Source organism: Camelus dromedarius, chromosome 13 (genome assembly GCF_036321535.1).
Source record: "Camelus dromedarius isolate mCamDro1 chromosome 13, mCamDro1.pat, whole genome shotgun sequence".
NCBI classification, from domain to species: domain Eukaryota; kingdom Metazoa; phylum Chordata; class Mammalia; order Artiodactyla; family Camelidae; genus Camelus; species Camelus dromedarius.
The window spans coordinates 25137988-25163214 of NC_087448.1; the positions used below are offsets into that span (position 1 = coordinate 25137988).

Sequence of the window (25227 nt, forward strand, 5' to 3'; positions counted from 1 at the left end):
AATCAAAGTATTACGCTGTGCACCTTAAATTTATTTGGTGATGTATGTCAATTATTTCTCAATAAAATTGGGGAAAAAAGATGGCATGTTTGAGAAGGAGATTAAAGGGGAAAAGGTCTGAGGTTTGAGGACAGCAGAAGCCAGTGGGCACTGGATTCCTGGGAAGGAGAGAAGGGAACTGGAAGAAGGGCAGAGCGACTTCTGAAAGCTGCTTGGGGGCCCTGGTGGATGATTTGGTTTAGAAATTAATAAAAAATAATCCTTTACATCATGTCAGCAAGAGAGAGTCCCAACCAGCCCATCATACCTCTTTTTCTTTACAGGAGTCGTAGCAGCGGTGGGAGCTGGGGTGTTGGTGGCTTTTGCGCTGAACAAACCTCCAGGCTGCCTGTTTCATCACAAGAACAAAAAATGATCACATTCCTGAAACTTTTTCTCTAAGAGGTCTTATAATCCACTCACATTCCCACCTGCTCTGAATCCATCACAAATCGTTTCACGTGAGGATGAAGGAGCAACAACAGAAAAAGTGCTTCCTGACTTCACCCGTTTTCCAAGTTGCCAGGCTCTCATCTAAATAACTAAAACTGAAGGAACTGAATGAAGAAGTCATTCACTATGTGACATGAATTGTGTGTCTGAAACCCAGACCGATCCATGCCAATGTGCTGTGGGTTCTTTCATATAATTTTTGACCTGTATATGTTGTGACTAACAGAATCATATTGCAATGTTTGCATTAAAAGCACTAACTTATTTAAGGAAACATTTAAAAACCACACCATTTTAAATCTCTATTTAGTATTTATTAATATATGCAGACCCTCAAAACATTGGAAGTATACCTAGACCTGTTTCAACTACTGAGAGGTGCAGTCCAGTGTGAAAAGTACTTTATTTGTAGATACAAATTTAAAAACCAACTAAGTTTTTAAAAACCTACCTAGTTTGGCTGTTTATAACTGCTAGTAGTACATTCCAGGGGAAAAATAAATTTCATCTACATAGATCATTAGCAACGTCATAATTTTATAACTCAGTGAGTTGCAGATGTGATGAGTGTTTTTGAAGGCAAGTGAAATGTATGACAAGAGGAGTTGCCACTACAGTAGGGAAAATTTTTTAAAATTCTGTAGGCAAAAAAGTTAAAAATCTAGATTTTTTGAAAAGAAAAGAAAAAAAGAATGACTTAAGATTTGGTGTTTGGTTAGAGCAGAAGTCATCAAACTTTCTGTATTAAAGTCCAGAGAGAAACATATTTGAAGTTTTGCAGATCATTTCAGTATTTCTACTACTCAAAGCTGCTGAAGCTATGGGGGCATGGCTGTATTACAATAAAACTTTGGCCTGAGGGCAGTATATACCCTGATTTTTCTTGGACTCATAGGAAGAAATACACTTTTTCCTTAAAATTTAAGGTCAGTTAGAAAAGTACATACGTCTTTGTCGCTTCCGGTGATCGAAACGTGGACCCATTTCTGGTAAGAAAAAGAGAAGGCAAAGTTCGAGCAGCAACAAAGAATGAATTCTTGCATCAATTTGCAACTGTCCATGGATTTAGAGTCATTATTATTATCATAATTTAGACATAATTTGTGAGAAAGAAAAAAGAAAGCATTAGGATTTGAATAAATTTGAAAAGTTGATTTCATGATTTTTTTACCTTTTGTGTACTAGATCCCAAAAGAATTCTTTTTTTTTTTTTTTAAGAAAATTCATTATCCTTTAAGACCAGTGTTTTTATTTGCTGGGTTCAGTAATTTTCTTTAAAAATAGGAATGCAAAATTGGCATTTACGTGTACCTCATAATCTTGCCACCAGGATAATTTAAACAGAAACATAAATGTGGTAAGAATGGTGGCATGAAGCAATGAACTCTCTTGATTTTGAAGCCAAAAATAAGATACTATCTTTCTCTAACCATAAGCAGGAGTCAAGTTTTTTTACACCAGAACATTTGTGTTTAAAAAAAATAGGAATTTACAGAAAGATATTAAGTAGGATTGAAGAATGGTAAGTAAATAAGTCATGCTTAGCAAAATATTGTACTTGAGTCTTTTCCAAAGTTAGCAGATACTAGTACCTGTTGGTTAGTCGGTTATCCAAGGTATTGGCTTTATATGTCTTAGCAGCATCATTTCTGTCTGAGATCCTTTATGAAGAAATAAGACAAAAGTCTGGATGAACATTTAGATTGTTAAACTCCTTTCAGACCTCTTTCATGCTAGAATCACTTCACAACATGACCTTTCTCTAGTAAAGACAATTCTTTATCATATGTTACATTTTAGAAAATTTTACAATAGAAAAAAGCACTTATGACAAAAATCTATGTATAAGGCTATCTTGATACCATTTGCAACTTTTAAAGTTTATGCTTTTCAACTAGACTTTCTGACTCATTGAGCATTTAACTTATTACTTATATCATATTCAGTATTGTTTAGTAATACATCTAGCCAATAACAGAACTTTCTATGTCAGTAAAAGGCATCAATGGAAAACTTAAGCAATTTTTTAAAATGTTTTGTGGCACAGACAATGCTATATGTCTGCTAAACTCATTTTCCTTCTGAGCACTTATAAGCACCACATTTCCCAGTCTTCCCTGCAATTAAGTTGGGACCATGTGATTGAGTTCTAGACTAAAGAATGTGAGAAAAAATATTATTTTGTACTTTCAAGCCCATCATAAAACCTCTTGTGTGATCCTCCATGCTCTTTCTTCCCCTAGCCCCATGGCTTTGGTACCCATAGTGGTTGAAGATGGCATCATTAAAACACAGAAAGAACATAGGACCCTGAGTCACTTCATGGAGCAGAGACATCCTCTATTCTTCCAGCTAGTCACGCTAGACTCTGATGAGGGCAAGCAGTAATCTTCTGTTGTGCTAAACCACAGAGATGTGGGGGCATTAGAGGGAACTTGTTCCAAGTGTTACTCTACTCTGGCGAATTTGTTTGCTTTGACTAACACATTGAGTTAACAGGCCTTATGGGCTATCAGAGGTTTTAATCTCTCTAATCTCAGGTCTCCTCAAGAAGAGTAAGTCTGGAAAAGGTGTGTTTGCCCGTCCTTTGGGTCATAAGACAAACTAAGAATCCTGTAGTCTGCTTGGCAATGGTGGGATTTCACGATGGCAACCCCTGTTCCTTCTCTTCTTTCCAGGAAGAACATGCCAGATAGGAAAGCTCTTCCTGAGATACGGGGCTGTCTTCTGGAGTATTCTGCAGGCTTGCACAAAACTAGGATGTGGCAAAATTAGTCTTAGAAAAACAAAAGGTCAGCAAGATTCTTCTGTTGATCCCATACTATGGGTCTACTATAACTTTCTCTAAATGTCCCCTTTTAACATCAATTTTAGTGCAGGGCTTAATATAAACTGTTTCTGGGAAGATGGACACTAACTTGACCTTGCTCTAAAAAAAATTCATCTGAAAAAAATATGACTTAATTGTCATAAGTTTAAAACAACTTCAATTCCTAGACTTTGACACATGTAACTAAAACACTAGGAAAACAACTCTAATACATTAAAATTCTGAGTCAAGCCAAACAGTTTCTGTTTATGGTATGCAAAGCCACAAACTGATAACTCTTGAATGCAAAGAGGAAGGAAGGTTGGAATCCCCCAGAGCTTCATATTCTCAATAGACTGTCTGCAATACAGGTGTTAACCTGTACAGAATTCCAGAATCCATGTTTTAAAAACTCATGAGGATCACTCCGGTAATCATTAGGCCAAAGACTAAATATATCCCCTACATTAATTGCTACTGAGCCTCTGATGTGTTTACATTTAAAGGGCTCTGCAGTAAACCACTATGAATACCATAAACATTAGGTAATCCTAAATCTTAAGTGTTCCTTGGAAGCTACCCAGAGTTTATAGCTGTTTATGAGATCCTCATATAAGATAAAAATAATCTTGGAAGATTGCTACTTTGGTACACTGAAAATAACAATCTGTCTAAAGCAAACAGAACCTTAATTTCAAACATTCTCAAGGTTTAACTAAAGGAGAGTTCTGATGTTAAAATTAAACGAAGTTTATCAGAATCCTACAGTGTAGATCTATGTGAGCAATACTGCATGTAATAATAAAAATAACTACCTACAACTTTGCCCCTCATCTCCTCTACTATTTATAATGTCCCTACAAGGTAGGCATAATTATTTTCACTTTGTAGATGAAGAAATGGAGTCTCAGAGAAGGTAGGCGGCTTTCTCTTGCCCACACAGCCGGGAAGTAGTCTATCTGCAACGTCTTTCCCATGTCGTAGCCTGATTCTGCAGTGTAATTGTTCCAACATGCACAGTCCACATGTTTCCCTTCGGTTATTATTTTTCACCTCCACTAGGTGGAGGCACCTCTTCCATGCCACTAGGGGGATCAGTCTATACAGAATAATAGAGGGGACTCTAAACCATCATTCCAATGTACATGCCAATTTATTATTAATTAGGGAGACTAACTTTGCATTTCTCTTAGAAACTAAGTTTCTGCCAACTTGTGATATGAAGTAGGTTGTTTTAACAGGAGTCGGTCTTGGAGACAGGAAATCCCTAAACAGTATAATTAGCAACGTGCTCAAAAGGAAAAGTTACACTTCCACAATGGAACACTAGAGGTCTCCCTAACCTAGGTTTTCCAAACAAGGCATGCGATCATCTTCAGGATTTGGGCCATACTGCATGCTATGCACACCATTATTCACTTATGTTTCTTTAGAACACTTCATATTTTTTACCAACAGATGTACAGTTTAAAAAGGAACTCTTCAAATGTAAATTCAGTACTTCTCTCATATTCATTTATTGCATGCATTATTATTGAAATGGCACACACACTCCCACATCTCATATATTTGATCATCTTTCTGCTAAAGTTATTTCATATCTGGCACTTGGAGTGGCCTGCACACTGGAAGTCTGACTCCTGGTACCAGGATGTGCCTTTCTGTACTGACTCCTGTGTTCTCTCCCTCACGTCTGTTTCCACACTTGGATGTAGCTCACTGTTGGGAGACAGACAGGACTGCCTGGAGAATGAGCTGACCGGAAGACTTCTTCCAAACTTGCCACTAAATCTTTGTGTAAATAAAGCAGGAAATCTCTGCCCTCATTTTCAGTGTATAAAATGAAGAGTTTGGGCAAGGTTGGTGGTTCTGAATTCTGGCTGTGTATCAGAATCACTTCGTAAGCGTTAAGATGCCTGCGTCCCACCTCAGACTAATTAAGTCAGAATTTGAGGGATGAGAGGTAGTGGGAACAAGTTACCAGTAAAGTTGAAAAGTTCTCTCGGTGATTCTAATTTGCAGCTGAGGCTGAGAATGACTCAACTGGCTTGCCTGTGAGGTCTGGTCTCGTCCATTGCTAATGTTCCAAGGCTTTACCTTGACTGTCTTGATGTAAACTTTCAGACACAGAGCCTACAAAGGTTTAGGTCTCCCACATATTCACTTTGTTTTGAGACATAATTATCTCACTTGCAAATTCATTCCTAGAAGTAAGTTTTCCTTCTTCAATGAACAGAGCAATAGGACAGCCTGCAAGGCCGAGATGAACAGACAGGGGTCCTGGGACTCCTGTCTCCACTCTGAGATGAGATCCTGCATATATACTTTGACAGACTGATTTTTGTCAAGGTTGTTAATTACAAGAGAGAAGTCAACTCCTTAGGGGTACCGGTGCTGACTGCCCACTATTAGGAAGATTGACTTGAAAACCTACGAAGAGTGCAGACGTACATGCATGTGCTGTATTAATTAATACTGGCATGGTCTGAATATCTGTTAGGTACTATAAGATTCAGCATATGTGCTTAAAGTGCGGCAGGTGGTATTTTTGTCTACATGAGAAGCACAGCTTTAGCTACAGGGAGTGGCTTCAACTCTCAGTGGCCTCAGGTGTTCACTGTGTCTAGATGTCAAAGATGTTAACCTGGCTCTTTACTTACGCTTACTAAGCACCTCTACCAAATACAAAACTAGAATGTGACTTATAGCATTTACACTACAACCTAAATAGACACTTCTCAGTTTTCTGAATACGGATGGGCCCTTTCCCTCCATGTAACAGTGAGCCAACAACAGGCACAGCACAATGGACCCATTCTACAGCCGTATGGTGACCCCACTGCCGAAAGAACAGTTTCACTTTCTAAAGTAAAGAGCTCATGTCTTTATCCTAGAGTGGATCAAAACTACTGTATTATTAACACGGACAGTCTCTCCATAAGGCAGTTACACAGAAACTGCTGTTTCTCTGCCTTGGGGTTAGAAAGACCGAAGTTAGAACAAAACTGGCTACTTGCAAGAAAAACCATATTCTCTATTTCAAATTGAACGTGTCCACGTAGTGCCCACCCCACCTATACTCAAACCAGTTTCTTCAGAATTTTTACTATTAATCAACCATTAGCAGGATTTTAGGAAAATAGCATATCAAGTCAAGATTTTGTGAGTTTTAAAAAAGAAGGTAATTCAATCTTTATAGCCCCTCTGTCCCTGGGGATAAAATAACATGGTTCAAAGCTTACTTTGGTAAACATTTAAATACCTCTTCCTTTATAAAACATGGGATTTAACATATGCTATGCATTCCACTTATGTGATTCAAAACACCTCACCTGTCCAAAGTGTCATCAGATCTGTACCGACTGATTGTGGCTTTTGGCTCATCTCTCTCATCTGTGTTCCTGTAGCAAAAAATAATCATAGAAATACCAAATAAACTACAAAAAATAGTTTATAAATATAAATAGTTTGTAAATAGTTTGTAAAATTTTTTGCCTATTCAGGTAGGAGATGTACATGTTACCAAGAAAAGATAGAACTGGAGTACTGAAGTCTTCCCAGGCTTTGACTTGGATAGGATAAATTATGGCAAACCCAATTCCCCATGCTAATAAAAGAAGTCTTCTCTAGGTCCAGTTATTTCTAACTATAGTAACACATTCAAATAGGGATAAGGATATGGAAAACAAAAAACACAGCATACAAAATGTTTAATAAGTAATATGTACTCTTGTCAATGATGGCGACTTTTATGTAATAGAAACTCAATCCTTTATAATCTCTGTTCTGTTTGCAGAGTTTCAGCAGCGCCATAAGCCAGCACAACAGCTACATACAAACTGCTTTGTTAAGAGTTCAGCACCGTGGACAGGGTTGGAGGAAGAGACCTTGCTGGCAGCAGAGAGGGAGTGAGAAGAAAGGAAAAGAGAAACAGTTGATGCTGGAAAGAAATGAAAAAAAGAAAGTGGAAGAATAGAGAAAGGATGGATGGGAAGGAGAGGAGAAGAGAGAGGAGAAAAGGAGAAGCAGAGAGAGGAGAGATGGGCAGAGTTGAGGCAGACAGATAAGGAGAAAAAAGGTGGGGGTGGGGAGAAGAGAACAAAATAAGGGAACAGAATGGAGGGCTCAATAGTAGGAATCATGATCTTCAAAGCAGTGGGGATATCTTGATCAGACTGATCAATCAGCAAAAAAAAAAAAAAAAAAGAGAGACTATTTAATGCCTTATATAACCCTGTGATACAGGGGAAGCAAGCTCTTTGGAATATTATACCTTGATTTACTGTATTATTTGCATTTCAAAGCATCATTTGAAGCTGACAGATCAAAGGAATTGAGTCAGAAAAAGTACCAAAACAGCATACTATTCAAGATGTAATTTTTAACTTGATGTAGTATATTTTTATTAAGCAAGTATTTGGAGGTAAACAAAATACAATGCCCTGTGCTGATGACTGTGAGGAAGTCAAGAATGAATCAACTATGGACCCTACACACACAGAGCTAGAGGGACAAATCAGACATGTAAATCCAAGGGGAGAAAGTGGTCAGGGCCATAAACGAGGTTCAGGTCAAGCACAAGGAAGCTCAAAGGTGAGAAAGCTTATTTGTAGAGGTGGAATCAGAGAAGGCTTTCTGGATGAGATGCAAGTTGAGCTGGGTCTTAGGGATAAATAGATGTGAACAATTTTAAACAGAGGCAGAGAGAACAGTGTCAGAGTTAAGGCAAGAAAAAGGTAAATATATATATATATATATATATATATATATATATATATATATATATATATATATATATATATATATATATGCCTAATGCAATTCCCCATGCTTTTAAGGAAACTCAGAGTGAAATCACGGTGTGGCTCACCAGCATGTGTAATGCATGAGTGCAAACAGGTGCTGCAGGGCCATCGGACCCCCTTCCATAAAACAGCCTCTTCACAGACGCTATCACTTTATGTCTTATTAGGGGCTTTATTCTTTCAGGCACTTATCACCACAGGACGTATTATATTGTGTTTATTTATTTTCAGTCTCTCCTTTTAACTAGGAAGCAAGTTCTATGAAAGCAGGGATTTTGTTTTGTTCCCAGACTTGGGAATCGTGTCTAGCTCACCAAAGGCATCTCCACAGGTACTATTTGTGCTTTCAGCCTCATTCGATGTGTTTTAATGATCTGGCAGAGGAAGGACACAGTAAACTGTCCTGGTTTGTGCACACTATGAAGCTTGTTTTCTAGGGTGATGAGAATATATTGTTTTCCCTTTCCTTTATTTTCAGTCTCTGTGCATGTGGAACTCTGATATATTATCTCTTCTGCTGGAAGCGCTTCTTTCCCGACCCCACGCCCACCAGCCACCCTTTCCTACTTGGAAACCCACCCGTCTCTCCATCCTTCACGCAGTAGCACCAACACCAATGACTACTTCATTGGTGAGTCTCCTGATGATTCAGGCTGAGTTCATCACCTTCTCTCGTCCCCTTGGTGCTCACACACACTTCTACAACCACTTCTGACAGTGAATTTTAGTGTTTGTGCTTATGGTTCCATCTTTTCCCATGGATGTAAGAGCTCCTGAAGGTCACAGATGGTGCCTTATGCATCTTTGTATCCCCAGCAACTGGCACAATGCCAGCACCCGGCACAATGCCAGCACCCAGCAGGTGCTCCAAAGTGGTGCTGGGTGAACACCAAAGTGGACACAGCCTCCACAAATGGGCAGAAAAGTATCACATGGGCGTCCATTTGAGCAAATGCAAGGGGAAAAATAACCCACACTACCTTTTAGGAATATGTACTTTGAGACACTAGTTGTGGGTCAAGAGGAAAATGACTCAGGCTTAACAGATTTTTGTGACTGAAGATAAAAGCTCAGTGCGTTGCTTTAGCTAAAATGCTGTCCACTAATAGGAAGGGTTCAAGTAACCAACACAGTTTAAAATATAAAATAAGCATCGAAGGGAATTAAAATTTCATTCTTAAACACTTTAACACACTAATAACATGAAGTTTAGTCACTTCAAAACAAGTACATTTGTTCTCTAATAGTTTCAGAGAAAGGCAAATAAAGTGGAGGGAGCATTTCACACTGATGCCTGGACTAAAATGACCAGGTTCCCTTTGTTTGCTGAGATGAGGGCCAACGGACAACAAGGCTGTAATCTTAAAAATCATGAAGACCAAGGAGAAGGCACAGGGGGAGTCTGTTGAATTACTGTCAAGTCACAGAACAGGAAATTGGATGAACTAAGGCTGGGAACCAAAAAAACAATCGGATATTTTGTGTAGAGAGGGGTAAACTCAGGACCCCTGGAACAGGTCAAAATTATGAATGGTTTTTAAATGGCTTAGAAAAATTCACAGATAAAATTTTTCAGAACAGACGTATTCAAGGTGTCTGTTTACCGTTTTGAGGTCCCCACCATGAAGGATAATCACAGTCCCTTACTAAGTACCTCTTGGTGACAGACACAGGCTACTGGACCAGATAAAACTTATGTCTGATAAATAATTAGGTTCTTCTGATGGGTATGGTGGTTCTTATCTGTGTGAGTGCAAATGTGTTTTAGTAAGAATATTATCTATTTATCTGATCAGCCTTAGATTATTTACATCATTGTGATTACTAGTTTTGTTTGAATTTCCCTGCTAATTCTCATTTGTCAGACTATTTGCCACTGAGTATCATTTAGTAGTTTTTCACAAGCCCAGGAGTTTCTAAAAAGTAATGTACTTTGCCATAAAGCAAGGGAACTCAGCTATTATTTCTGTCATGCAGGGGTCCTTGTCTCTAAGGTTCAGAGACAGCCCATCGTGTTTCTGTGGGAGTCCTTTCCCCGTCGTGTCAGGAGGGCCATCTCGGTGGAGTGGGCAGAGGAGGTTACTCTCCATGTTCAGTCTGTAGTTGTGAAAGCACAAGGCTGAAGAAACACAGGTTTCCCTGTGGAAACCCCTTAGTGAGATCACAGATCCTCCTTCACGTGCCCAGAGCATCTGGGAAAGCCTGAGGCTAACCACAAATACTCAGCCTGTCTTGAACAAGTCTCCTTTCAAAAAAGACCGCCTTTGTGTTTCTGCTAATGATGTAACTTGTCTGAAACACCCACCTGTCCAAGGCATCATGGGAGTTATGTCGCTGGAGCACCGCCCTACCATAATTTTCATCTCTGCAGAGAAAGAAGAAATTAAGTCCCATGAAAAGGTATCACAGTATTTAGTAAGCATTCAATAAAGGAGACAGGAAAGAGCTCACAATGTCTGGCAAGGTTAATTCATTTTACTTCAAGCATAAAAGCGCAACTATGTATTTATTTTAACCAGTCACCAGTTGAAAGAGCATGGTGAAAAGAAACAAGTTTAACAGAACAAACAATCATTATTCTGATTTATCCAGAGGTGTCCCTGTGATTGCATAATGGAATGAGGGTTTGTTGTTTGGTTTTTTTGTTTCTTCTTTTTTCATCAGTGTGGGAACTCAACAGCCATCTACTTTGTTTATATTAGAAGAGTCCTTTCCTGCAGGAAGGCAAAACATGTTTCTACAAACATGTTTTAAACTTAGTTAAGCCCATTATGTCTGAAAACTTTCACTTGCTTGGCCTTGATAGTTCTCGACAAAATGTGGGAAGATAAGTAACAATATTTGTGGTTAAGCAGATTGATTGTTCACAAGAGATTTAGCTTATTTTTGAACCATAATATTACATAGTTTGTTCTGTTTGGTCCTTAAAATAACCCTATGAATTATGAAGAGAAGACATTGTCATATTCAATTCACAGATGAGAAAACTGGTGAGGAATTCTGTGGCTTTTTTAAGGCTGAGAGGTTAGCAAGTGACAGGAGTGGGTCTAGGGCCCAGATCCTTTTATTCCAAACTTTTGCTTTTCCTACTGGTCAACCTTGCAATAACCCTTCATACATAAAATCCCAAAGCTATGTTTTTCTTACTCTGTATAGTGGATCTGAACATACAGGCAACTTTAGGAAATGTCAAAACATGTAGCAGAGCCTTTGGCCTTGAACCAAGGCAGAGAGTAAGTCTCTGAATCTTTTTCATGTCAACCCAACCCAACCTGAAATACTACATTTCTCCTGGTTCTGCTCCACTCAGAATTACTCAACACTCTGGAACCACTTACAATAAAGCTGTAAAAGAACTGCAGTAGATAATTAAAAAGAAAGATGAACAGTGAAACTGAAACAATTCCAGAAAATATACACCCTCAAAGATCCCAGGGAAACTCTTCCATCTCCCTGGTATCCCCTCCCCAAACCTGTGGGAGAGTAGCAGACACCAGACACAACTTTGCCTGAAGAAGAATCATAACACGCAGCCCAGATCTGGACCAGTGGGGGTGGGGGAGGCATCGGAGCCAATTTCCCCTTCATTCAGCAGCTGCCATGCCATCCAAGCTGGCTTCCCTGGGCCTTTATAGGGAGGTGTGTCTGGCATAAAACCTTCACTCCTATCAACTGCAAATTGCCTTAGACGTCTTTATCTCTACACATCTGTGCAAATATTTGCAACCCAAAATTCATGATCTATCTTTGACATCACTCTATACCATGGAAAAGTAGAAATGGCATGTTGGGCTCCAACAGAAGCAGTAATGCTGCTTTATAAAAGGATTGTTGTCTAACAGTGTTAACTCCAGAACTTAGCGTGAGTCTCCAAATACCCCTCTAGTTCTTTAAAATAAGAACATTCAATAACAGAAGTTAATAGACACTTCTATTTAACAGCTACAAGTATGCTCCTCAAATAACCACGTACAGACAGCTTAGTAGAAGTTTAGGGTAAGTATTCCAGAATTCAGGGCTTCCCAACCTCAGTGCTACTGACATTATGGATTTGATCATTTTTTGTTGTGGGGAGTGTCCTGTGCATTGAAGGATGCTTAGTGGCACTTTTGGTCTCTACTCACTAGATGTCAGAAGCACTCCCCAATTTTGATATCTAAAAAATGTCTCCTGACCTTGCCAAACATCCCCTGGGAGCAAAACTGTCCCTGATTGAGAACCATTGTTGTAATGGAAAGAAAATGCGTCATGTTACTCTCAACTCTACCACTTAATAACTGTGTGCCACTGGACAAGTTACCTAACTATTCTGAGCCTCAGATTCCTCTTCTGTAAAATGAGGATGTAATACCTACCTTGTATGATTGTTGTGAGATTTAGCAATGTTTCATATGTGAAGTACCTAATATCTAGCCTGACACATAGGAGGAAATCAAAGAACGTATGCATATGTGTGTGTGTGTGTGTGTGTGTGTGTGTGTATAATTTATAATAAATATAGCTGGTCTGGACAAATGTCTGTTGTAAATCTATGTTAGCAATGGGCCATATGCCTGTGATCATAGTTTTCAGATCTTTAAACATAGAGCTCATAGAAGCAATGCTCAAAGCAGACAATTCTTTCTTGGTGGTAAGTGTTTTTCCTTAAAAAGTGATATTGCATTTACCACCTTCCTGTACCTAGAGGTATATAGCCAGTTGGGACTGAAATGAGTTGAGAATTTATCAATTTCACTTGTACATAAGGAAATTTTAGATAGGTTACTATTAAATTTGTAAATTGGGAATCCTAATTGCATGTGTTTGCTTCAAGTGACATGATCGATGTGCACCAGGAATCTCCCTACCATTGATTAAATATTACCTTTTTGGAAACGAATGTCATGTTTTCTTTCCAGTTTATCACATAGGCACCAATGTTTATTCTAGTTATAAAGATGAAACCCTTCTATCTCTCACTAATGTGACTCACGTTCTCTTAGGTATGTGGGTATTAAACATGGTAGAGATATATCTACAAATCTGATGTAACCAATTTATGCTTACTAAATCTTACCAAAGATTAGGCTGTACAGCAAAGTATTTTAGAAGGAATGCATTCACTTTCTGGATGGCTGTTAGCTTCTCAAATAAAGAATGTCTCCTTCTACTCATCCACCCACCCACCCTCTCCACACCCTCGTACCTTTCTTCTTCAGGACGTTTCTTTATCCAGCTGTTATCCTGTAACAAAGCCCTTCTTTTGTTCACCTCATGAAAACCCTGCTGCCTCAATGTGATCCCCTGATTGGTACCCTTCATATCTATCAACAGAAAAACAAAAAATCGAGAGATGTAGTTGCATGAAGGTGAGTGTGCATTTGTTAACCTGGAAATCTGGAGAGGCGCATCTGATTGGATAGCATCAATCTTCTAGGCTGGCAAGTCCAGTACTGTTTCAAAGGAGGATGTGCTGGCAAGAAAGAACAAACCCCACACCCCATCATCAAAGATAAACATAACACTGCTTGGGTGCCAACTGAAACTGCCAGTGCACATCGTGAAGCCCTGCCCAGCACCTGGGAATGTAGAACCACGGGCCTAGGAGAAAACAAGGAACGGCTAAGTGGGCTGGCCATTTGCTCAAAAAGAAACATGCCTCGGAAGTACACACAAGACTGCTTTTAAAGTACCTAGTAAATAACAGTCAGTAAGTCCTGGTGCTTTTGGTTATACATAACTTAATTCTCTGATCTCATGGGAGCCAGAAGCACAGGTCACACATACAAGAAAAGGACATTTTTGATGAATTTTTAAAAGAAATCTTTAAATCGCAATTACGTGAATAAAAGCTGTAGAACTCTTACTTTTTCCTAAGCCTAACTTTGACCATGCTAACTAAGACTGTTGTTTCTAAGCATTATCTGTCTATATAAAAGAATCAGGGCCTGTGAATTATTTCCCCAGATTTTTAAGTTTTCTGAATAAAGGAATTATCATCTACATTACCGTTTCCTGTGGGAGATGCTTTTCTCAAGGTGAAATTGGACATGCTGCCTTCCAGTAAGGACCTAAAAGAAAAATGGGGATGGGGCGAACACAACAAAGACTCAACAAAGAATCATCCAGGGACTTGTTCATTGCTAATGTGCATTTTTCAGTGACATTGACAGTCATGTGATCTGGTTTAACAAATAACATGACATCAAGTGACCCCTGAGAACCTGAGAGTTCATCTATTCCAATGTTTGACAGATGCATATGCTGAGGCTAGGAGTATTCAGTGTCCCCTGTGTTATAGGACAAGCAATTGGCTGAATCAGGCCATCAATTAATTTATTTATTCAATGAATAAATATGCACCTCGGGCCTCCAGTGTGCCTAGCACAGAGCCAGGAGCTAGAGACTAACAGATGAGTAAGACAAGGGCTTGGTCACATCAACAGGGAGATGGAGACATGGATTCACAGCATAATACACAGAAGGGCTCACTGACTCCTTCTCTGGGGAAGCCAAAGAGAACCCAGGAAACTGATGTGTGATCAGAATGGTAGCATGGAAATCAGAGATCTGGGGAAACAATGGTGATTTAAGGTAATCACTGCACGGGAAAGCCCTAAGATTCTTAGCCGTGACCAACCGCTACCACCAAGCTGCTAAGAGATTGAGGTGATGCTCAGTCCTAGTTTGCCTGGGACTGGTGGTGCTTTCAGGGCTGCATTATGACTTTGAGCCTTAGGAACTTTAGCTTTTGTGGGCTTCTTCCTTCATATACACCCACGCATACACACCCACAATTTAAAAATAATAGCTTATAACTGTGTTAGTATAAAGATAAATGATAATCCAGGCTGGCTTCATTAACACATATTTACTATTAGTATAATCATTTTTTCCTGTGCTGTTAAAAGGAATTAATGTTAGAACCCTTTTATGGGCCCTTAGAGGTATCATGGGTCCCAGGCATAGCCTTTTCTGTTTAATGAGTAAGTTGCCCCTGGGTTTCCCTGAATGTGGGACTTTCAGTTTTTAAACTGGAAACATCCTGGGCAAACAGCGATGGCTGGTCACCCTAGGTGAGGTATTATGTTTTTTGCCAAGTCTATCCCACCAGATGGTGTATGGAATGTCAGAGGGGCCCTCCATCTCAAGTCAGAAGCAAGTCCTAGGTCCAGCTTTATGACATCAATGTTCTGTAATTCAACTACTTAATGTCCCTGTAAAATGGGCTAATGAAACCTGCCATCTACTTCATAAGGCTGTGATGATCAAATGACTAATGGACACAAAAATCACTTTGTTAAACTGTAAATGCTGTTGGGACTTATGACTGTATCATCAGACAATTTGTAGACATAACTTGGGGGTTCTAAAGCCCCCATCTCCCACCCTCTAGTCCAAAAATATCTCCTATAGTGACTTGCTGTGGATCTGAAGTGGTAAAGATACATTCCCTTGGACCAAGGCATTGAAGATCCCTGGGTTCTTCATTTCGAACGTCAATACTCCTAGAGTTGGTGAGAAGTGGAAGCTGTTGGTGTCCAGACCAGGTCCCCTCTACCAGCCTGGTGCTTGGCGCTATGAGCTCACGGCTGGACCTCCTATGGGGAATTGCCCTTAGCTGGTGGGGCTGCCAGTTACATACCCTCCTCATCCACTAAACCTGCAGCCAGCAACTGACTGACCTGGAATTAAAAGGTGAGTCTCTCTTGCCTAAACGTAGAGCCAGTTCTGCAGGTGACAGGTGCTTCAGCACTCACCATGGGATCAGGCGGACCCTAGACTAGCAGAGAGTGCATCCTCGCTCAGCTCCTTGCCCTGCCTCCCTTCCTGCGTCCCTTTCTCTTTTCTCCTGTGTACATACCCTTAATAAGTCCTACACACCCAAAGTCCTCCCAGGCACTGCTTCCAGGGAACCCAGCCTAAAATTAACAACCAACATAATCAATCATACATTATCGTCACAGAGACTAGCAGCTGTTCACTCTGCTGAGAGTTAAGATTTTAGTGAAACTGGAAAGATCCGCGTGTAAAGCGTGCTATTTACTGACTGTGTCACCTTGGGGATGTTCAGCTCCCTTATCTGTAAAATGAGGTGAATTGTGGCTGTTTTGAGGATCAAATTAGATGACATATGTAAGCTGTCTAATTATTGCCCGACACACAGTAGGTGCTCAATAATTCTTAATATTATGCTTCTCTCACCTTGGAAGGGGTAAAGCAAAGACGTAGAGGAGGTGTAGGTGGGTGTGGGGAGGACATGGGACAGTCCTGGATTTGGGCCACTAGGCATGCAGCGAGTGTGGGGCAGCCCCTGGCTGGCTGTGTTTGGAGGTGCTAAAACTTTAGCAGAAATAGGAGGATTCTTAGCTAACCTATTTCCTGTTTCTAAATGGACACTGATAAATTCTTTTCCTGAGCTGGCAAAGACCTAGAGGGTTCCCAGCTGATAGAACTGGGATTCTGAGGTGGTCAGAGTGTTGAATGCGTATCTGGTGACACATGGCTGCAAACTCAGTCATGAAACACGCATGAGGCAGGGTAAATGGAGGACAGGCATTCTGCAATTATCTGCCTATTTTTCTCTCACAAAAGACTGAGAGTGCCCTGTGAGCCAGGCCTAAGACCTTCCCGTCTTGATTTCCAGGGTCTAGGACAGAGTAGATACTCCCTAGGTGCTTGTTACGGGCTGAATTGGGTCCCTCCCAAAATTCGTATGTTGAAGCTCTAACCCCCCCACCCTCCAGTACCTCAGGATGGGACTATATTAGGGGGCAGCACCTTTAAAGAAGTGATTAAGTTAAAATGAAGCCATTCAGGCGAAGCCTAGTCCAATCTGTCCAATGCCCTTATTAAATGAGGAATTTGAACTCACAAAGAGACACCAGAGATGTGTCCACACAGAGAAAAGGCCATGAGTGGACACAGAGAGAAAGAAGGTGGCCATCTGCAAGCCAGGAAGAGGAGCTTCAGGAGAAACCAAGCCTGATGAGAACCTGATCTCAGATTTCCAGCCTCCGGAATGGTGAGACAACAGACTTCTGTTGTTTAAGTATGTTATGGCAGCCCTAGCAAACGAATAGAGTACTTACGGTAAGAGTGATTTAAACATTTCTAAAACAGCTAGGGCATTCAAAGAGCTTTGTGCCGCCCTGTCTCTGACCTGTGCCCTTTGCATCCTTACTGGCCCTACTGCACAGGGCAATTGCCAATAGCAATAGCACCTGCTCTCAACAAGGTACCTCACAGGCATCTCCTCATCCTCACATAAACCCTGCATCGCAGCTGTAATTACCTCCACCTCCCAGATAGGACAACTGAAGCTCAGGGAGAGTGTGTAACCTGCTGAAGGTGATAATAAGCAGCATCTGGCTTTTAAACATAGCCAACTCCTTCCTCAGCAACCAGCAATAATGCTCAGCATGAGTCATTATAAGACAGGACCAGTACCCTGGCATTAGAGTGAGAGAGGGAAGGTACACAGCAGGGCTCATCTGACGCTTGACCTCTTATGCTATGGAAGTCCCATGAGCTCTGTCCCAGTGCCCCACAGCAGGAGAACCAGGGCCTCGAGGAATCATTCCAGCAGACAAACTTTCACAGAACAGCCTTCTCTGTGTATTCCCTAATATTCTCTTGCCTATAAACATATGTCCACACAAATACGTGTACATGAATGGTTATAGCAGCATTATTCAAAATAGCCCCAAAGTGGAAACAACCCAACGTCAATCAGCAGATGAATGGAACATGACATGGTACACCCATTTAATGGAATATTACTTGGCAATAGAAAGGAATGGAGTATTGATACATATTATGACATGAATGAAGCATGAAACATGTTAAATAAAAAAGGCCAGACATAAAAGATGACATATTTATGATTCTATATGGATGTTGTTTTTAGATTTTCCTTAGGATCCTATCCATATCCCACTTAATTCTCCCCGCAAGCCAGACTTGGGCTGCCCCTTTAAGCTCTGCTGGGTAAGAAGGAACGTTCAGACAATGATAATTCCTTAGATGAGTTTATATTAATGTATAATGTATCTCATTTCATTTCCACAACAATGTTCTAAGAGTAATAAATCCCTAGTTAGCAGAGGCAGGGGCAGAGACTTGGCTTGAGTAGCTGGTGAATGGCAAAGCTGGGACCCCATCTGAGGCTTTCTAGCTCAAAGCTCATCACCTTTTCCTTTTTGCCAGGGACTCCCAGGTTGTCAGCACTTCCTGCAGTTGTAGAGAGAAAAGCAGGTATCTCCTCTTCACCCTATATTTAGGACTGGCTCTAATCAGATCCAACATTCTGCTAAAGGGTCTGATATCTTCATGCCTTTGGTAGCCAGGCATTCTCCAGAAGCCCTAGTTCAATGGAGTCAAGTGAGATAAGACATCCAAACAAGCTCAGGGCCCTTACAACTGTCTTCCTGCCAATGACTAGCCTCAGGTACCTATAAACATCTCACTGGCTCCAGCCCAGAGTCTCTAGGATACTTTCTAGGAATAGTTTCCAATGAACTCACTTGCTTTCTCTGGGACACCCCAGTTTCATCTGTTGCCTCTTTCATGAGAGTCCCTGGGAAGAATCAGGCCTTTTGTGCTTCACCTTTCCTGTCTTTGAAACTAGGCTGCCAGGAAGATAGGAGCTGCCATCTTGGTACCGTGGATTAACCACAGGACTAAAGTCATACACTAGGAGTGGCAGAGCGGGAAGTCAGAAGGGGCCTGGTTCCTCATAGAATTCGCAGACAGCCCTGGATTATCTATCTCTTAACTTCTTGAAAGAGAAAAATAAACCTCCTAGTTTGTTCAGGAGGTTGCTTTTTCATACTTTTGTTACTCAAGCTTAATGCTCTTCCTCCCTGTTACAAGACCATCAAGGAGAATATAGAAGGTCTAAAAGTCCATGGTGGTCTACAAAGGATAAGATGTTAGTGACTGTTTTATTAGTAAAATGCCATTCTTGCAACGTGTTCAATGTTCCTAGTAAGAACGATAACGTTTAGTTCCTACCACTGCTTCAGATTGTGCCACGTGCTTTGTGCACACTGTCTTATTTAATCCTTCCGGGTGAGTACTATAATCTCTAAGGATAGGAACGCAAAATTCAGAGAAGTTAAATAACGTGGCCAAGGTCACACAGGAAGCAACAGCCAGGAACCTTAAATAGGTCTGTATGACCACAACACTAGGGCATTTTTCAGCACATGATACTATATGTTGCTTAAAGTACCATGTGATACAGCCAACACCAGACACATAGGGAAATGCCCTGGAGTGCCAAAAGATGGAAGATAATGCAAGAGTAGCTGGGAGGAGCAGCAGCAGTAATGAACAGCTGCTCCATCACCCTTGGGCATCTCAGCCTTGAGCCTCATCCCTCCTGTGGCCACACTGAAGCCATGAGTGGCCTGGCACTATTCCTTTCCGGACTCCTTCTCTGAATCTTCTCTCCCTACTAGATGGCTTGATAATATTTTATACTCTTCCCAAGCTCCATATTGTACTTTGACATAAAGTAAATGAGACAGGAGTACATAACACATTCTATTTTTAAGTGATTTTAGTTGAATAAATATCCAGTTTTTTATGAAAATGACTAACATTGTGGGAAAATAAAATTCTTTTCATCAAACCTACATGCTTCTCTTACAAATCCTGCACAACCTCCCTCAGCACCACCTACTCTTTTTTTCCCTTAGGACCCACTGGGCATGTCACCCTAAACATTTCCTTATGTCAGCCCATTTGGTGGCCCCAGAACCATTTCTAGAAGCTCCAATCTAAAGCATTTAAGTTGCAAGCCCTTATCTCTAATTCTGCAGAAATTTTATTGCAATGGAACACTTTCCATGTTGACCAGACTATAAAGCAACAGTTTTATATATGAATATTTTCTGTACCATTATTAAAAATGGATCAAGAACATGCATCCCTGTGAATAATGCTTTTGCTAAGAAATATCCTTTTTAGAGTGGATTGGTGGATTAAAAACCTTTCAAATTGATAATGCCAAGGAATACATGCAGCAAAATCTTATTTTTATGTTATTTTTTACAGAAATTACTTATTTCAGGGATTGAGGTTATCCTGAGTTTAAAATCCATTCAACACCTAAATAGTGATACTTCCATAGCCTCAATTCAGCCAGTTAGATTTATTTCTAAGTGCTGTCCTTCAGTTTCATCCCAATTAAGTTTTTAACGTCTCATGAGAAAGATGAAACTCTCATCTTGGCTCCTCAAAAACTGTTACCAGTACATATGCCTAAAAATGGCAGACACCAGAAACTGCATTCTAAATGTGGAATGTTATGGGGAAAGATGCGTGAAAAGATGTGTCTATTACGCTGGGAACTACAAAACCCTTTCCCTTTAAAGCGCCAAATGCATGAGTTGGAAACTCTGATGTAAAATTATGACGTCAAAGTCAATAAGGATAGAAGAAAAAAAAAATACTTTTCAATTTTTGGCCCCTCTTTCATTTCCTCTTTGTGACCGAACATTGGAAACAGCTAGTTTTTACCCAATACCTACAGCCTCTGCCCGAAGACATCTATCTTTAGGTTTTAGATGAAATTACTCTACTTAAATTCTGAATCACAAAACCAATCAAGTGCCATAGTTTTCTTTGGATACATTTGAAATGATCAAATATCCCTTATTTCCGAAATTTGTCTCTTTTCAGGTGCTCTTCATCTCCCTATGGTCTTTCTCAATTTCTCTTTTTAATAATAAAACTTTCCTGAGAAGAAAAGAGAGAAAAAAAACAAACAGCAAAAAAGAATTCACTGCTGGTATTTGGTCATGTGATAGTATTAGCTATATTGAGCTTAGGTTTTATATGTATTATCTCATTTAAGACCCACATAATGCTTTAAGGTTGATACCATGTCCTCATTCTACACCTAAGTGAAACTTTATGATGCATGGTTTCAACGAAGTCAGTCTTTTTGCAGAAGGTAGGGCAGGAGCTGGAAATGTGGGCAGTGGGAGAAACTAGTTCTTTCTGGAAAGAGGTTTTAGGATGAGTAGTTTGCCTGAGGCTATAAAGTTAGTGCACAGTTGGGATTCCAACATAAATCGGCCTGACACCGAAGTTCCTGTCCCTGAAGCCCTGGAAACAAAACAGGGCCAATATGTAGAAAGTGAAAAGGTTAAAAGATTAAAAGAAAAGGTGAGAAGAATGACATCTCCTTTGCAATATAGATCCACGATGAATGTCAACTAAGAGTGAGACTCAGAGCATTCTGTCTTTGATATTCCAACATATCATGAGATCAGCATAGAGTGAAGTTGGATATTTCAATGGTTCCAAAATCTCCCAATTTATCAAGCTTCTAAAATACTTACGTAAATTGATATCTTTATGGAAAAGACCAAATGTGAATAGTTGCCTATAGTGATGGAAAGTATAAAAAACAAATGTAAAATAAAGAAATAAATACAAAACCATAAGTAAAACAAAAAGACAACCTACGGAATGGGAAGAAATTTTTGCAAATGAAACCGACAAAGGCTTCGTCTCCAGAATATATAAGCAGCTCATACAACTTATTAAGAAACAACCAAACAACCCAATCCAAAGATGGGCAAAAGACCTAAACAAGCAATTCTCCAAAGAAGACATACAAATGATCAATAAGTACATGAAAAAATGCTCAATATCACTAATTATCAGAGAAATGCAAATCAAAACTACAATGAGGTATCACCTCATACCAGTCAGAATGGCCATCATTCAAAAGTCCACAAGTGACAAATGCTGGAGAGGCTGTGGAGAAAGGGGAACCCTCCTACACTGCTGGTGGGAATGCAGTTTGGTGCAGCCACTATGGAAAACAGTGTGGAGATTCCTCAAAAGACTAGGAACAGACTTACCATATGACCCAGGAATCCCACTCCTGGGCTTGTATCCAGAAGGAACCCTACTTCAGGATGACACCTGCACCCCAATGTTCATAGCAGCACTATTTACAATAGCCAAGACATGGAAACAGCCAAATGTCCATCAATGGATGAGTGGATAAAGAAGAAGTGGTATATTTATACAATGGAATACTATTCAGCCATAAAAACTGACAACATAACGCCATTTGCAGCAACATGGATGATCCTGGAGAATGTCATTCTAAGTGAAGTAAGCCAGAAAGAGAAAGAAAAATACCATATGAGATCACTCATATGTGGAATCTAAAAAACAAAAACAAAAAAACAAAGCATAATACAAAACAGAAATAGACTCATAGACATAGAATACAAACATGTGGTTGCCCAGGGGGTGGAGGGTGGGAAGGGATAGACGGGATTTTAAATTGGAGAATAGATAAACAAGATTATACTGTAAAGCACAGGGAAATATACACAAGATCTTATAGTAGCTCACAGAGAAAAAAAGTGACAATGAATATATATATGTTCATGTATAACTGAAAAATTGTGCTGAACACTGGAATTTGACACAACATTGTAAAATGATTATAAATCAATAAAAAAATGTTAAAAAAAAATCCAAGCCTTGTTAACAAGACTTACAAGTCCACACCCTCCAGCCTCACTCTCCTCCCCTCCTATTCCTCACTCAAACTCTAGCTTCAGCTATACTCAGTCACTCCAGTTCCTTTTTTAAAAACATTTTTTTATTGAGTTACAGTCATTTTACAATGTTGTGTCAAATTCCAGTGAAAAGCACAATTTTTTCCAATTCCTGAGGGCTCTACCCTTCTCATCACCTTTAGGCTGCTGCTCACTTTATGTTTTATGCCTAAATCACTCTTCTTTATGAGCCTCTCCTCATCCTTATTCTCCTTTCAGGAAAGACTCGTATTCATTGTTCAAGTCACACATTACATATCCTTTGGATGCATTCAGTGACACCACTGCATCGTGTTCCCACCTCCCATCTCCAGCCTAAGTTATAGGCCCTATAAGTGTTCAAATAGCAAAGAGTGCCTCTCTCTAACATTACCATTAGACTGTCTGTTTGTGTGGCTGAACAGTTTTCCTCCACCCCCAACACACACTCACACACATACACACATACATGCTGTAAATCTTGAGGGCTGTAACCAAGACTGTCTTCTTTATAGTTGTATTTCCAAATATTATTATTGTATCTGGCACATAATCCATTCTAAAGGAATATTTGTTGGACAAATGAGATTAATAAATATTTACATATTTACCTCTAATTTAAAAATATTTTATTGTTACATGGATACGCTAATCCATATGGATTTACTTTGGTAATGCAGAATCCCTTTCCCATTGATAAGATTTTTCATTTGTCACATATAAAATTCTTATTATATTCTAGAATGTGTTTCATGGCTGTCTGTTCTGTTCCAGAAATCTGCCTTTAGTTTCTTGCAATAGATACAATCTATTTTAGTTATTATCTTTTTATAACACATTTTAATATGTTATGCAAGCACCCCTCATTAATTTCCCTTGTAGAAATCCTATCAGCTATTCTCACTTATTCATTTCTTTAAGATAAACTTTAAAATTATTTTCTCTGGTTTCAAAACAAATATTCTAATGGAATTTGACGGGGATTGCATGAATCCTATCAAATGGTTTTGGAAGAGCTGACATTTATGACATTCAGTCTGTCCATCCAAGTATAGTATTCAAAGAAACCTTTACTCAACAAAGTCTTCACATCTTGCAGTAAATTTTGGTGATTTTCTTAATCTAGGTCTTGCATTTTTCTTGTGGAAATTTTGTTTCTGGATGTTTTACATCTCTCTTTGCTACTGTGAAAGAAATAGTAATATATGTCATATTATGTTATTATACATATATGTGTACAAGTCAGTAAGAATCCTGAATTTTCTTTTTATTTGCTGGTGCTGTGAGCTAAGGATAATCATACATGTTACACCTGGTTCAAGTAGAGGTCATAAGTAAAGCCAAGTCTATCTGGATGCCAGCCTCTTACAGTTTTCTCTATACGGATTCCTTTCAAATGTTTTTCTCATGACAAAAGAGAGAACACTGGGAAGGAGCAGGGAAGAGGGTAAGGTGGTAAGGGGTTGCAGTTTTCTGCAAACTATTCTAAATTAGCTCTCGATGCAGATGTGCACTGTGCTTATCCTGTGGCTTCTGTGCATTTTGGGGAGCACCACCAGTGTCCTGGCATGTGTATATTCTAGTTAAGCAAGCATGGTCTAGGGAGTTCATGTGTTTCTCCCAGAAGTTTCCATACAAAGGAGACAATCACATTTTAGGCCAGGGAAACTTGGGTGTAGAAAAACAGAAAAAATTATTTAGGTGCTTAGGGCTCTCAAGTATACAATTACAATGAGTATCCAGTTGTCATTTAATAGATAGCTATAAAAAGCACTCTTCCAATTAATAATCACAATGAAAGGATGACTCATATCCTTAAAAAGTTTAGCAACTAACATAAAATGCAAATCTAATCAATGCAGCTGTCATTTGATAAAGCATCCATTTGAGGAAAGGCCTTTCCCAGATTCTAAAATGACATGGATTTTTACGATGGTAAACTAGAAATACTTCAGAAATACATCTGATAAAGACTTGTGCTTCAAAAGTGAACTTCGAGCAACTGCAGACAAGTACACAGTAATTAATCCATAAAACCCTTATTTCAAAGTTCTTAGCAAGAGAAAAGGGAAAATGGTCAACAAATAACCTAGAAGCAGTAATGTCAGAAGACAAGCTGTGTGGGACCAACAGAGATTTCCCCCGGACTGTTGGCCAAGGATTCTATTACCCCCACTTTAAAGAATGCATGGAGTTAACGCCCGAATCACAGGGACGCTATCAGTTAAATCATGTTTGTTTAAGTTGACTGCTTAGTGAATTATATGCAGTTCATTCCACAATCTGAGTTCAGCCATTCAAAACATCTCCTCTTTGTCTTGTTTACAAAGTCCCCAGAGAAATGAATCTCTCGGCTATTTCAGTCAAAATTCCAGTGATTGGAAAAGACAGCCAGGTAAGCAGCACCTACCTATAGACTAGGCGCCGAGTTAAGGATGCCCCTGACTGAGTGCATCACAACCTACAAGCTACACACACGTACCACACTGTCTTCCTCCACAGGGGCTGACCGCTCCTGAGCTGAAATCCCAGGACTATAATAATTAACAAGACTGACCCCACAAAC

General features: G+C 39.7%; 1 protein-coding gene across 7 annotated transcripts in view; it reads right to left on the minus strand.

Moving 5' to 3' along the window:
- SCEL (sciellin) overlaps window positions 1–25227 on the minus strand; it is a 266901-nt gene that overhangs the window by 72692 nt on the left and 168982 nt on the right. For all 7 annotated transcript variants that reach the window (XM_064493053.1, XM_064493052.1, XM_064493054.1 and 4 more), the window contains 7 exons: window positions 14095–14156; window positions 13292–13409; window positions 10412–10471; window positions 6634–6702; window positions 2085–2153; window positions 1440–1478; window positions 308–388 (listed from right to left, as the gene is read on the minus strand). In XM_064493053.1, coding sequence (XP_064349123.1) covers window positions 308–388; window positions 1440–1478; window positions 2085–2153; window positions 6634–6702; window positions 10412–10471; window positions 13292–13409; window positions 14095–14156 — 498 coding nt within the window. The remainder of the gene's footprint in view (window positions 1–307; window positions 389–1439; window positions 1479–2084; window positions 2154–6633; window positions 6703–10411; window positions 10472–13291; window positions 13410–14094; window positions 14157–25227) is intronic.